Genomic DNA, 14,353 nt, shown 5'->3' on the forward strand with positions numbered 1-14,353 from the left:
ATAAGGAGTGGTGGTTGGAGTGGTGGATGGGTCAAAAGACACAGGACTTACCCCCAGGAGACCGGTGTTCAGAACCAAGCAAACTTTGAGAGATTTTATGCACGTCATCACCATATTTCTTTCCTAAATCTAACCTACATAATGTTACTTGTCTAACCCTAACCTATGTAACTTTACGTTAAGTATGTGACATCATCTGTGGGGTGCTGATTTGTTTTATATCATAAAAACTGTTGTATGAAGATGCGTTGCGAAAACAGATCCCCGTGTCTCTGTATGTTTTTTTCTTCCTTACCTTTGTTTTCTTCTTTGTCCTCTTCTCAGAGTCTGATAATTCACTCTGTTTGTCCTCTTCTTCGTCGTCCTCATCGTCATCATCGTCATCTTCGTCATCCTCTGCTAGGTCTTCTAGATCACTGCTGAGGGACCCGTCACTTGAGCTGTCTGAGGATGTGCCTGACTCACTGTTGCTCGCAACACAAGTGTCTGCTGGCTTCTTCCGTGGCTTCTGAGTTGAAAGGAAAAAAGCAAGAATCAGCTTCACTGTATAACGCTTTCATGTGTCACTTCTTTTTCAAACTGAGGAGTAAATCGAATCTAACACTGACCTTCTCTTTAGGTTTGTGGATCGGCTTTTCCACCAGCTCTGCTGGATTGCTCTGAGGGCTGCTACGGTGACTGTTAGAGGGGTTCGAATTTTTGGTTGGCTTGGTCGTTGCCTGAACGAGAGCCGGACTTGATGAAAAGCTCCCTGATTGTGTGGTGGGAGGACAGATCCCGCCGCCATTTACTGCCCCATTCACCCCTGGAAACACAAACCAGATCTACCACGTTACTAATCAGCTTTTCGTGGAACTTTGGAATAATGAAACATATCAGGAACTAACTGCAGAATGGAATAAGGCTAATAAAAACATTGACTTATACATGTATCTCATCAAACATGCTGGCTGCGCAAGGCACAAGCCCAACATGACTGGTTTACATAATAAAAGATAAATTAAAAGATACTGTGAAATTAAAAGAGTGCAAGAAACTGAGATTACGAGGAGGAACACGGGGAAAAGAGAGGGAGAGGGAGGTTGACAGAATCACTAAGTGAGGACTGGAAGTCATTAAATCTGTCTTGAAAAGGAGAAATCTCATCAGAGGGCAAAGTGGATTTAGGTCGCGGAGGAAGACGACACACAGATGGAGATAGTGGGATAGGAGAGATAGAAAACGCCATTACCTCTTGGAAAAGTAATCAATTAATTCACATACTTCATCACTCACATATGATAGGAATATATGGATGTGTTGGTGTTTCATTTAAAATATATGTAAATGTTCCTGATGCTCTCATTCTGTAATTCTATTATAATAACCAATTTTTCATGATCATGATGTAACTGTGAGGATCAATGAATGGGTGCTCTGGTACCTTTAGGTGAGGCATGGCTATTCTTGCCGGGCATCCTGATCTGAACAGGACTGGGGCTGTGGTTGGGCTGAATGTGAGGGGTGAAGAATGGAGGGAAGCCGATGAAGGAGGGGAGAAAGGCGGCAGCTCCCCGTCCATGGGCTTCAGCAGCTCGCCACCACTCTGTTGAGGAGGAGAGGGAAAGGAAAGGAAAGGAAAGGAAAGGAAAGGAAAGGAAAGGAAAGGAAAGAAAATGGAATGAAGGAGAGGAGATGAGTGGAGAGGAGAGGAGAGGAGAGGTGAGGAGAGGAGAGGAGAGGAGAGGAGAGGACAGGGATTAAATATGCACTCCCATTTAGCTAATTCTTGCCCAAAATTTCAAAAGTCCCCATCTTACCAGAGAGTGCTCCTAGCTGGGGGTGTGCAGCCAGAGCAGCTGACATGCCTAAGGACCCCAGGCCTCCAAACTCGGGCCTGCCTGCTCCGGCAGTGTAGAGGGCTCCGAAGGCTGGGTGGTTGACCAGAGGGAAGGCACTTGACAATGTGGAGCCAATGAAGGGCTGCTCTCCTGCTCCTCCAAACAGACGGCCTGAGATGGATCCAAACCAAGGAGGTTGTGTTCAAATATTTTCAGATGAAGTCCATAACAAAAAAGTTGTGTATAAAATAGGGCCGTTAGTATTAAATTGTTAATTGCAATGTGGTTTAGTCCTTAAATAGTGCATTTAAATTTAAAAAAAAAAATGCATTCATGTATTGGGCTAAGTTTTATAGCTTGAGTGATGATGTGAGTATCATATGAAACTAGAAGAACTAACGAATACAGGGGTACCAACCAACGTTTCAAAGTTAGGCAGAATTTTGGTGATGGAAAAACGGCATGGCCATTCAAAACTGTTTAGAAATGCAAAATAATGGAATGAAAACGTGATTAAAAAATTTGACAAATCGCAATGAACTATAGACATTCTGCATTAAAACACGATTTAAAAAATTAATCGTTTGACAACTCTAGTATATTAACACATTGCCAACAAGTGGAGATGTGTTCTCAACTTTTGATTGATTAGGTTTTATTAAACACACAATACCTTTTGTTCTGTAAAAAAACATCCTGTAAAAAGAGATTCTGTTTGTAGTAATTTTGACATTTCAGCCTTTGAGTTTCCATCAAATCTTCAAAAACACACAAAATAAAGACCTGGTTCTTTGTACTGTAAACAGGATGCTGATTTATTAACCGGAGAGCTTCTTCTTGAAAACGCACATTTTCTTGTAGATAATTGTTAGTATTTAATGGCACTTTGTTTCTGACTAAACAGTCCTATATCACGGGATAAAAAGATGAATTCCATACAGGAGGTGAATTTTGCTTTGAACTCTAGCGTCTAAAAATACTCTTCTCTGACTTAATTTAACTATTTGCACACACTTAAAAAATCTTCTCTTCCATTAAGAGCAGTTTTGACATTAGTGTACAGCTGCTATGACAGTTGTTTACTGCACCTTTAGCACAACTTGTTGCCCTACTGTTAGTTTTGTATATATTTATTTGTGTAGACCAAGAACATTGTTCTGAAATTACCTCGCTGAGCTCTTTTCATGTGAGGACCGACAGGGTGTAAAAGGTAGATTTAAACAGCTTTTGAAGGTGTCGCTTCTTATCCATTTGACTATAGGAGAATTAAATACAGAACGAGCGTCTTCTATTTGTGTAAGAATTAACTTCAGATTTCGCTTTCACTGAGTGCACACTGCACCTAATTTTAAAGGGCAGCTGTGCTGTTTCTGACAGACTGACTATCGCTGCAGCGTGATGCTTATGTCTATACAGCAAACAGTCACATTTAAATTATAGATCATAATCCAGTGTCAGCACACAACTCCTTGTGTACAGTACCTAATGTTTCTTCAGTTTAGACTGTGTCAGAATATGCTGCGCCTTGGCAAAGACTGGATATTGTCGGCAAGAAAAAGAAGTGTATGTATAAGGTGTAAAAAGCTAACCTCCTTCTATCCTTTCTGGCATTCAATTTCAGCACAGAAGAATACTTCATCAACATCATCATCGTCTAGCGTTTTCCTGAGCACAATCATTTCTGGCAGGGGCGACTGCCACGTATTACCTCCTCCCAGAGTCAGATGCAATTTGGTGTGAGCATATTTCATGCAAATTCAATTTCTATTCCAGAAAAGGGAGAGCAGGCCTGCTTGATGCCTCTGCGTAAGCCAGTTAATACACATGCAAAAAAAAGTGATGACTGAAGAAAAGGAAAGTGTTGTGCACAGTGTAGATGAAAATGTCAAACTACTATACACTTGCACACACACCACAGAAATGTAAAACAGAGTGACACCGGAGCATGGTGTTTTCTGAACTGATGCAGTCTGGGATCTAATTATCCAGAGGGAGACTTTACACAGTAGGGCCAGTTATGTATGCTCTGTACTAAAACACTGAGGAAGACCGTTAATGAACATGACTCTACAGATGCATCTCACAGACTATTTTTAAGTGAGAATCAAACTGTTTGTGGTTATGTGGTGAGAAACAAAGCCTCTCTGGCGAGGTGCCGGCAGTGTGACGTATGAGAGTGTAGCTCTTTGTGTTGGCTTCAAGGCCCCTCTCCGCCACAAGACAGCAAAATCTGCCTTTTGAATGTCATTAGAATATGCTGAATATGTAGAGCCCGCCTTGCCAGCGTCAGCTAGCGGATACAAAGATAAACGACTGCATTGCAACCCCCAGAAAGGCCAGCCACAGCATTCACTTATGCCTGGGGTGCCCACCTCTCCCCCTCAGCACACACACCCCTTTTCCTTTCTAGGCATCTGCAAATGCCTTTTCAATATTAATGCTTCCAGAAGGCGAATAATTAAATCTAAAAATTTGAAGCGAGAAAGAAGCACGGGGAAAGACATACCTAGGATTACCTACTCTCTCTTCCTCACTCCCTGTCTCTCTCCCGCTCCCTCGCCCTCTTTCTCATTCTGTTTCAATCCTTCCTCCACTCTGACAAACTGCACCGCCTGCTTTTTTCATGTTTGGATGCTGCCGAAGGGGGATTAATTTGTTGTTTGTTGCAGTCAATCAAATTTCCACAGACAGATTTAAGTTAATTGCATCCGTGAGTTGATCCCAGAAGAAGAGAGCGCTACAAGCGCCGATCAGCTTTTATTCTCCAAGTGATATCCTCATCAATGACACACACGCGCACACACTAACACATACATATGCCAAGTGCGTGCTCATTTATATGTTCTTCAGATTTTTTTTTCTTAAGTGTTATTGGCAAACTGGCAAAGGACCTTGAATCAATGCAGTCTGTGATGAAACTATCTCTGCAATACGTAATTACTGATGTTACCTGCTTACACAATACACTTGACACATTCTTGTTGTTCTGATTGAGAATGTTTTTCCTTTTAATTATGATACTTAGGAAAGTGAAGGAGAGGACTTAAACTCTTTTGGATTATTCGTATGTTTGCTTTACAATGAACAAGAAACAGAAAAGAACTGGCTTGCTTAATACCCACAAGGCGCAGCAGAAGTTCTGAGCTAACAGCCTGCCTCTCAGCATTTCATTTGACGCTCAGTCCAAAATCGCTTATCTAGAAAATCTGAGCACACGTAATGGCACAGAGGGATAAGAGGGATGTATAATGCATAAGGAGGAGATGCTCCTAATGGCTTCTTCTTTGGGGCAACACTGAGGAGATGGAGGACAAAACATGGGGCTTTATTTTGCTCTCTCCTTCTTCCTCTTCTCTTAACAGACAGAAAACACAACAATCAGAGAAAGCATGCTATCCCCTGCTCAGTGCAATCTTGGTTTATGCGAGTGTATGTCTCTGTGTGTGTGCGTATAGTGCGCTTATGAAAAAAAGCAGCAAGACATAAAGAAATGAGGAGAAAGAGAGTATGAGCAAATGATTCACTCGCTCTCACAAGGGATATTTGAAAAGCGCGCAGAGATACAAACACACACACACACACACACACACACACACACACACACACACACACACACACACACACACACACACACACATAGATACACACTCCTCTTTGCCTAATGGCTTTGACCAATACATAGAAAAGAGGCTGGATGCCGGACAGGGCTGACTAGACACTGAGTGGCTGACAAATGTTAAATCATGCAGGCAGAGGGTCTCTGTCTCTCTTTCTCTCTCTCTTTCTCTCTCTCTCTCTCTCTCTCTCTCACACACACACACACACACACACACACACACACACACACACACACACACACACACGCATGCACAGTGTCGTGCTGAGCCTGACTCTGAGGCAGCTGGAGCCAGAGAGCTGAAGGTTGTCAGGAGACATGGCGAAGCATGTGTGTGTTTCTCACACAAAAGAGCCCCCTAATTGTTTGGGATTCATTAATGCAGCAGCTTTTCAATTGCAACCCAAGCTGTCAGGAAAAAAAAATCCTTGTAGCTGGGAGAGAGGTGTATTCACACAGGCAGCAAAATAACTGTATAATTAATACTGGGGGAAACTCATTTTTCATGGTAAAGAAATGAAGAGGATTCTGAATGCTATCGAAGACATGAAGGTGACCATATTTGGCGTGTTTTTATTGTTACATGGAAACTGTTTTGCAACGTGTGCTGGTGTTTTTTCTTCTTCTGTGCACACATGGTTTTTCGACAAAGTAGAGAGAAAAAGTGCTTCTTACCAGAGGTGCTGAGGGTGGATCCCAGTGCTGAGGGGCTCGGGGCCAGGCTGCTCTTAGAGTGGGGAGCAGGGGATGATGAAGAGGAAGAAGAGGAGGAGGAGGAAGAGGCCGCAGGGGAGGAGGTGCGAGCAGCAGACAGGGTGGGCGCAGGGGAGGCCAGCCGCTCTCCAGACTCCATATCTGTCAAACACAATCCAATCAGCAGGGTTACAATAGCAAAGCACACTCGCAAACACGCGCACTTAAACACATACACACAAATGCATATTGTCACACCTACACAACATGTTCTGGCCAGCGCACGCACACACACACACATCTCCTGACACTTTTCCTTTCACATCTCACTTCCCCTGAACAATATTTCTATTTAGCCATGCTCACTGGCTCCCAGCCTCCATTGATTGTATATGGGGTAGGAAGGATGATGACGCCTTTAAGGACTCTAATGCTGGACAACAAAGCAACTTTTATATTTTGATGCGAGAAAATGAAAGTGATGAGAATGTGTTCTGCAATAAGACGGCCACTTTTACCTTCTCAGCTGAGGTTGAAGGTGTTTGGAGAGACTCAAACAGAAAATAAACAAATTGTTCAATTTTTAGTCATTCTCTCTCAGACACACAGAGACAAATGTGCAAACAAACTCACACTAACATTTGTGTTTTTCAAACAGGATCCCTTTACATCGCCTTGATGAAAAAGAATGACATTTAAATTTAAGAGCTCTTGGAGGCCTTTAAAGACAACATTGCTCCCTGAGTCCTTTCAGTTTCAACTAGAACTAAATGGAGAGGCTTTTAGATGACGGATGCATTAACCAACACGGTAGCTTTCCATTATCAGTCTCACAGAGTCACCGTGCCAGCCATTATCAACCAACCAACAACATAAACCCTCACAAGAAACATTTGGCCATTCTGCATCCAAATATTTTACTTAACATTATTCAACTTTAATCCCCTTTCGCTTACAACTGAGAACACAATGTGGCTGTGCCCACACAGCCGCTAACTTGTGCAGCCAAATAAATACAAAACGTTTTCAAAAACACACGACTTTGCACAGGCGCACACACACACACACACACACACACACACACACACACACACACACGTGAACGCGGACTCACACATTTCAACCCCCGCTGCAGACAGACACACACCAAATAACCTCCCCTGTCTATCACATCAACCTGACTCCTTTTCTCTCTTCTCCTTTTCCATATCCCTCTGCCTGACACTAATCCAGGACTGAAAATCCCCTTCAAAAGCACAGTTTGCAGATTGTGTTTTACAGGCAGGCTTTGTTATTGTGTCATTACACATAAACAGTCTCTGCCTCCATCTCTCTTTCCTTCCCTCTCTCCTGCCACCCCTCCGCCACCCTCCCTCCCTCTCTCCTCTGCAGTGGGAGCAGAGCCACTGATTAAATCTCTGAGACAAAAGCTGCTATCCTCTGAATATCAAGTATCAGCCTTTCGCCAGGAGCAACACTGACAAGAGAGAGGGAGAGTGGGAGAGGGAGAGAGGGAGAGCGAGAGGCGCGGATGACAAGAAAACCTGCTGCAGTCCACGGGGAGGAGGCTGGTGTGCCATCGGACTTGGGCAGCCATGACTGCCATTGCTGCAGTGAAAAGATGGTGGTTGTGTAATTATGAGCAAGGTCAAAGGTCTTCGGAGTGGCCTCTCATGCGACGTGACAGGATGTGGGTTAAAGAGCCAAATTATCAGCCCAAACGGCAAATAAATGAACGTTACATATTAGTTGCCATAATAAATTTCTGGCCGAGTGAAGATGAAGTGTTTTATTGTAACCAAAAACTGCTACCTCTCTGCCATATTTTGTTGCATGAATGGCTGTCACACTTCTGTGCTCCTTCACTTCGGCTGTCACCCTTTAAATGTCAGGTTAGGGTGAAAAAAAAAGTCTTATACAAACAAAAAAAGTGTTGCTTTTTTTCCATGGTTGATCCTGACAAAAAAACGTAAGTATCATTAGAAGTGTGAAGAAAAATGTAGAGGAGCTGTGGCCCTTTATAATTATCATAATGCACATGAAAACAAAAGGCTTGTGTCTCAGAGGACGAGCAAGCTTATGTGGTGTCAGCTGGTAAGTGAAGCGGATCATTCCCTACCTTTTCACGGGGAGGCGAAAAACAGAGAAAGAAACAGAAAGATTGAAGGGGGGGAAAGGATAAGCAAGACAATACTCTCTGATTTTGTTGTGGAAAAAAATGACAAAAGAAAGGAAAAGAGTGGAGAAGATGAAGGACAGGCTGTAAACCGTTCCTGTCGTTTCTCAATATCTGCACTTAATGTCTCGCCTTGTCAAAACGTGATGATGTGAACAGAATTGATTTCCCCCCTAACAAACAACAAAAAAGCAATCCCTCCTTTGCAGAGGTGTAAAGCAGAGCTACCCTCCCCCTCATCTTCTCTCATCTCTCACAATCTCTCAAAAGGCCTCTTTCTGGGATGAGAGATGGAGAGAGAAAGGACAGCGGGGGGAAAAAAACACTGCGTGGCAAGTCCATCTTCCTCCGACAACTACAAACTGATCACTTAGTGCAATTAAATCTAATAACAATAATAAGATTGAGCTCAGCAATGTACCACCAAATGCACAGCCACAACAATCATCGCAACAATAATGGAGCGCCAAGGTATTTAAGGATCCAATCCTGACTTAATTATGAGAAATTAAAATGGATTTAGCATCAGAATTAGCTTGATTTTATAGGTAATTAACAGCACACCACAGTGGTGGTATAAGGCGAGCGTTATAATCTCCGTGAACGGCTAAATCAATTTGACTTGAACAACACCGACCAATCAACACGGAGCGGTGCTACCAGAAACAGCAGGTCTCGCAGATGCAAGGAGAGGGAGAATTTATGCTAATGGATGAACTATGATTTATAAGATGTGTTCCAGCGCCAGAGTCAGAGTCACGTCCACAAATACACCACAGCACCCAGCTGTCAACGCATGCAGCTAATAGTGGCTGGATGCAACGGCCCTTCAGGAGATAGTGTAGCTATAAACAGCTCTGCGGTTTTATGATTGCATGTGTGGCCTTCATATAGGAGCCTTCACATGTCAGTATCATCTGAAAGGAGGGCAGAATTGTATAAAGGAGAGATAGAGTGCGTGCGTTTGGTGGTGGTGTAATGGCCTGTGCTGCTGTGGCCTTACATCATGCAGTTGTGTTGCATGTGTGTAATGCGTGAAGCGATTTTTTTTTTTTTTTTTTACAAAAGACTGCCAATACATGCGCCTATAGATGTGTGTGTGTGTGTGTGTGTGTGTCACAGCCTCAAACAATTCAGCCCCCTGTGTGTGTCTCACTCCTGCCCCTTTCCTCCTCGCCCCTTTAACACACACACACACACACACACACACACACACACACACACACACGTACACACAGTAACAGATGGCTGATACTAACTGAGATAATCCGCCAACAGAGTCATCAGCATGGATCAGTGGTAATCAGAGTGTGGACACAATGTCTCTTCTCCAGCCGTAATGGAAGGAGCGCCTGGCGCAAGAGAAGGGAAATGCATTATTCCCCATGATGCCCTGACCCCATTCAAAGACACACGGTGGCTCCCAGCTCTCTCTCTTTTTTCTCTCCTTACCGCAGCCGACAAAGACTATATCGTCGCTGCTTCCGCAAACGTCTGCTCTCTCCTCTGGATCTCTTACTCCCTGCCTTTTATTGTGATCTGCAAGTGTGTCAAACACAGACCTCTATTTATCTGTGTCCTGCTCCGAGCAGCAAACAAGAGAAATGTCAACATGGCAAGTGTGTCATGTTGAAGGTTGCTGGTGAAGAAGAGGATTGGAATGAGTAATCCACCATTAGCACTTCTTGTTTAATCAGGGAGTCGTTGCTTTTTTTATTATTACTTTTCTTTCTTTTTTTGCTCCAAACAAAAAAATATTGACTTGTTTTTATATTAACACTTCCAGTAAGTAATAAGCATCTTTCTGAGAACTGACAATACTTGTCTGGTATCATGGAGCTCCTCTGGTTACCAGGTGACAAATTTTTACTCAGTTGGCATGCAAATAATATTACCAAAAGGCACATGCACATATACACAGAAGGGTACCTTTTGTTGTGTTTGTGAAACTGACTCTGAATCAGCAAGAACATCTTTTATTTCTGACCTTGTATTGCTGCTGCTGAGGCACACTGTTTGAACTTCCCATCTCTCTTTCTCTCTGTTTGTATATGTTCGTGTGGGTGGGTGTGCTTTTGTAGACACGACATGTGCATATGGATGTGGATGTTTGTACTTTGCATGCTTGTTGGCAATGAACACTAACTGAGCAAGATCATCTTGCTTACAGCGGCGTGCACGCACAAGCTTGCTTGACCCCTTTTCGCCTCACCCTCATCCCTCCCTTCCCTGCACACACACGCACACACTCACTCACACACTCACACCGTCAGCCAGGAAATGACATAACCAGGCATCTTGGCAAAAATTAAGTGACAACCTTTGTCCAGAGTCAAACATCAACTCAGAGAACATTTAAAGAGACAGTACTGTGTGATATCACGCCACACCACTGGTTGCAGAATCTGCCAATAAGACTGCAACTAACTTTTATCTCCATTGTTGATCAATTGATTAGTTGTTTGATCTATAAAATGTCCAAAATTAATGAAATATTCCATCACAATTTGTTAAAGCTCAAGTTGATGGTTTTTTTTTTTTACCAATTAACAGTCCAGAGCCCAATGGTATTCAGTTAACTCACATTTGGACTGCAATTGACAATTACTTTTATGGGCAATTCATCTGCTGATTATTTTCTTGATTCAGTGATTATTTCTTTGGTTTACAAAATGTCAGAAAATGGGGGAAAATGTTGATAAGTGTTTCCAAAAGCTAGAGATCATGTCTTTAAATGCCTTAAATGTTGCCCACAACCTAATGATAGCGTAAAAAGAAAAGGGATATATTCACATGTAAAAACCTGGATTCAAACTTTTTCTTTTTCTAAAAAAAATATTTAAATGATTGATTGATTATCAAATAACTTGGCAATTAATTTAATAGTTGAAAACTAATCAATTAACTGATTAATTGTTGCAGCTCTGTATCACATGAGAAATTTCAGCTTCTGCCTTTTTTACAGAACAGCTAGAGGTGATAGGAAAAGGGATCAGAGAATGGGGATAATTCAAAGCAAGGGGCTACAGGCTGTAATCGAACCCCGATCTCTGCTAAGTCCTAAGCCTAAATGGGGCGCAAGCTCTACCTGGTATGCTAGAGGTCCCCCTAAGAGTTTTGTATTTTTAATTAAAAATGACTTCATTAAATGGCTAATGATAAGAGTGGTGTTTAACTCAGGGTGCTTTGACACTTTGGAAAGACAGCCTTAGTGCAATAAATTTTACCTTACCTAATAAAAAAAATCACTGAATCGTGATAGCGGATTGGACATTTGCAATACTGCGTGAGTGCCTCATGAACTGACGGTGGATTGAGCCAAGGCCTGAAAGGAGTACAAAGAGACAGCATGCCCCAGTGTGGCCTGTCTAGGTGACAACAACTAGAGTGACTCAGACCCCTCCCTCGGCTCTGCTCCTGCCCAGTGACAGATGGCAGAGCAGGGCATGTAGGGGATGGGCACCATCTCTCACCCCGCCTCAGCTAGCCTTGGCAGTGGTGCTGGCCACAGGTCTTATTACAGCCACACCACACCACTGCCTGCCTGCCTGCCTGTCTCCATGTAACACTGGAGCTTACCATGCTAGAGCTGCTTACTGCCTGCCAGGGCAAAAAGGTAATGATATGGTCCTGTGTGTCGCAAATGGCAGAGCGTGGAGTTAGCACGGAAGAGTTTCCAGCTTCAGTATTCCAGTCGTAAAACACAAACACATGCGTATCCATGTCGCTGTAAGAGGCTTTAGATAAAATATAAAACCAAATGGCATGCTGCACGCTTTCTGTATATTTTCGAAAATGACAAGAAATCAGCTCTTGCCAAATGGCTTTATTTGCCTTTTCAAGCATACTGTAGATGCCAAAGGCTGGAATCAACACCCCTACTCACCATCCGTCTCTGCTGGGTTCCCAGTGACAATAATGTGATTTTGGGACATGGTGATGACTCGGTGGAGAGGAATAGGATAGGCTTGTCACTTGTGTTTGATGTCAAACCTATGTGTGACAGAATAGTGTTACTCAGCTCAACCAGACATAGCACTACTCCCATTTCCTGGCCATAAATAGAAGAGTATGAGCCGGTAGTGAGTGTGTGTCTATGCGGTTGTGAAAAAGAGTATCTGTGTGCATGTGCCGTTGTGTGCACCCATATGTATGACTCTAAGTATCATAAAGTAAGCTCAATAAGAAAATTCCCATCTCTGATGCTCATTCGCATCTGCATCCAGCCAGAGCTAATTATTCTCCCCATGGTAACCTAGCAGGGTCTTCACATCAAAAAACCAGAAGTGTGCATCAGGCAATCATCCCTGATGAATCTGCCCTTCTCCCTCTGCTAGCCACTCACACTCATCTGCCAGTCTCACTGCTCATTACGGTTTTTCTGCAGACTGAACCAGATCTGCTCGCCACTGGCTGCATGTGTCTACAAGAGTCCATAATGACTTTGGAGCAGTTTGGAAGCACAGAATATAGGCGTCTTGATGTTTCGAAGAATAGCACATACATTCATGAACACGTGCACACACCAGATGCATTGGAGGCACAGTGAGTCGTAAGCCAATGCCTGTTAAGGTTAATTATCATTTAGATTACAAACTGTAGTATTTCACATTTGCTCACAACAGAGCTTCACTGTATGAAACTCAATGCAAAGAGCCAAACTGATGATTTGCAAAAAAATGTACCCTGAGGCCTTAAACATTAAGCTTAGATACTAGGCACACAGCTCGCTTCACAAAATACATCCCACATATTAAATACAGTCCTTTAAACTTTCCAGTATTTAACAAGACATTTGCAGACGTTTGCAAAATTCATCAGCATACTGAAAATACATTTAAAACATGCCATATTACTTCCAGTGACATTGCCCAGGTTAGTAGCACTAATACTGCAACTGCTGTCATACTAACTGCAGTATCTAGTATTTTTTGTATTAAGTCTAGAAAAAAAACCATTTGCAGTACGACTGATGCAGAACAGGCAAGCTGCAGTGAACTGATGCTTTGAAGCAACAATCACTTGATGTGTTTCAGCTGTAAACATTTTGCTTTTGACATCACAAGTCTTTCTTGCTTCTCTTAAGATGCACACGTACTATATGTATATCATTTTTTTCCTTGTGCAATATTCCTCAGATTAAGTTACAGTGACCAGAAATAAAACATATCCAAAGGTAATAACGGAAATGTTGATGTTATTTTAAAGAAATCAATTGTACAATTGCCGAAATGACCACACATGAACAGCAAAAGATAGTTCTTCGCTATATAACTAAATACTTTAAATGATGCAGCTGTATTTGTTTATGGAGTGTGATTTTGAGCCCATATCAGGTATCAAAATACAGAAATGTTTTAACATAAACTAGGGTTGGAAATCACAAGAGACCAAGGGTACCAGAAATATAATTTCTATTTGAAATATTACCAATTTACATTATAATAAAAAAGAACTTGGCATCCATATATCAATACAATATTGCCAAGCAAAATATTGCGATATATGCTGTATCGACACCCCCACCCCACCCTGAAACTGTGGATTACAATTGCTGAGTGTGACTTCCTGTCTTAATCCAAATAAGATATCCCACATTCCACAAACTCCACATATATAAATAAATGCAGGAAAAACAAAAATACATAAAATGGAATAACAGGAAATAGCATCACTTATGAGGGAGTATCAAGTAAAGAAGTAGAGAGATAGAGCGAGGCAGAGAGAGAGAGAGGGAGAGAAAGGGGGGGGGGGGGGGGAACGCAGTACTCCAGATATGCATAATGCAAATGACATGCATGTCAAATGGCAAAACAAACTGACAGTGACAGAACAATGGAATAGCCAGAGAGCAGCGAGTCTGAGCAGTCGTTGGAGCGCCGTCTGTCCATTTCTATGGGAAGAAACCATTCAGAGCCTGTTCTGTTCAACTGAAACTTTACTTTGCAGGAGATAACTGATATCACTGTGCAAATGTGACAGAATTCAGATAAGTGGTGTGATGGCAGAAATAGCTTATTCATGACTGCCAGTTAGAAAAGCCCAGTT

At 42.5% G+C, this 14,353-nt stretch overlaps 1 protein-coding gene across 11 annotated transcripts in view; it reads right to left on the bottom strand.

Annotated features, from left to right (window-relative positions):
- baz2ba (bromodomain adjacent to zinc finger domain, 2Ba) overlaps positions 1-14,353 on the bottom strand; it is a 79,996-nt gene that overhangs the window by 31,318 nt on the left and 34,325 nt on the right. For all 11 annotated transcript variants that reach the window (XM_042492893.1, XM_042492864.1, XM_042492929.1 and 8 more), the window contains exons 3-7: positions 6,112-6,291; positions 1,800-1,991; positions 1,424-1,585; positions 609-805; positions 296-508 (exon numbers count right to left, since the gene is read on the bottom strand). In XM_042492893.1, coding sequence (XP_042348827.1) covers positions 296-508; positions 609-805; positions 1,424-1,585; positions 1,800-1,991; positions 6,112-6,289 — 942 coding nt within the window. In that variant the 5' untranslated portion in view covers positions 6,290-6,291. The remainder of the gene's footprint in view (positions 1-295; positions 509-608; positions 806-1,423; positions 1,586-1,799; positions 1,992-6,111; positions 6,292-14,353) is intronic.

The sequence above is a fragment of the Plectropomus leopardus genome, chromosome 1 (assembly GCF_008729295.1).
Source record: "Plectropomus leopardus isolate mb chromosome 1, YSFRI_Pleo_2.0, whole genome shotgun sequence".
NCBI lineage: Eukaryota > Metazoa > Chordata > Actinopteri > Perciformes > Serranidae > Plectropomus > Plectropomus leopardus.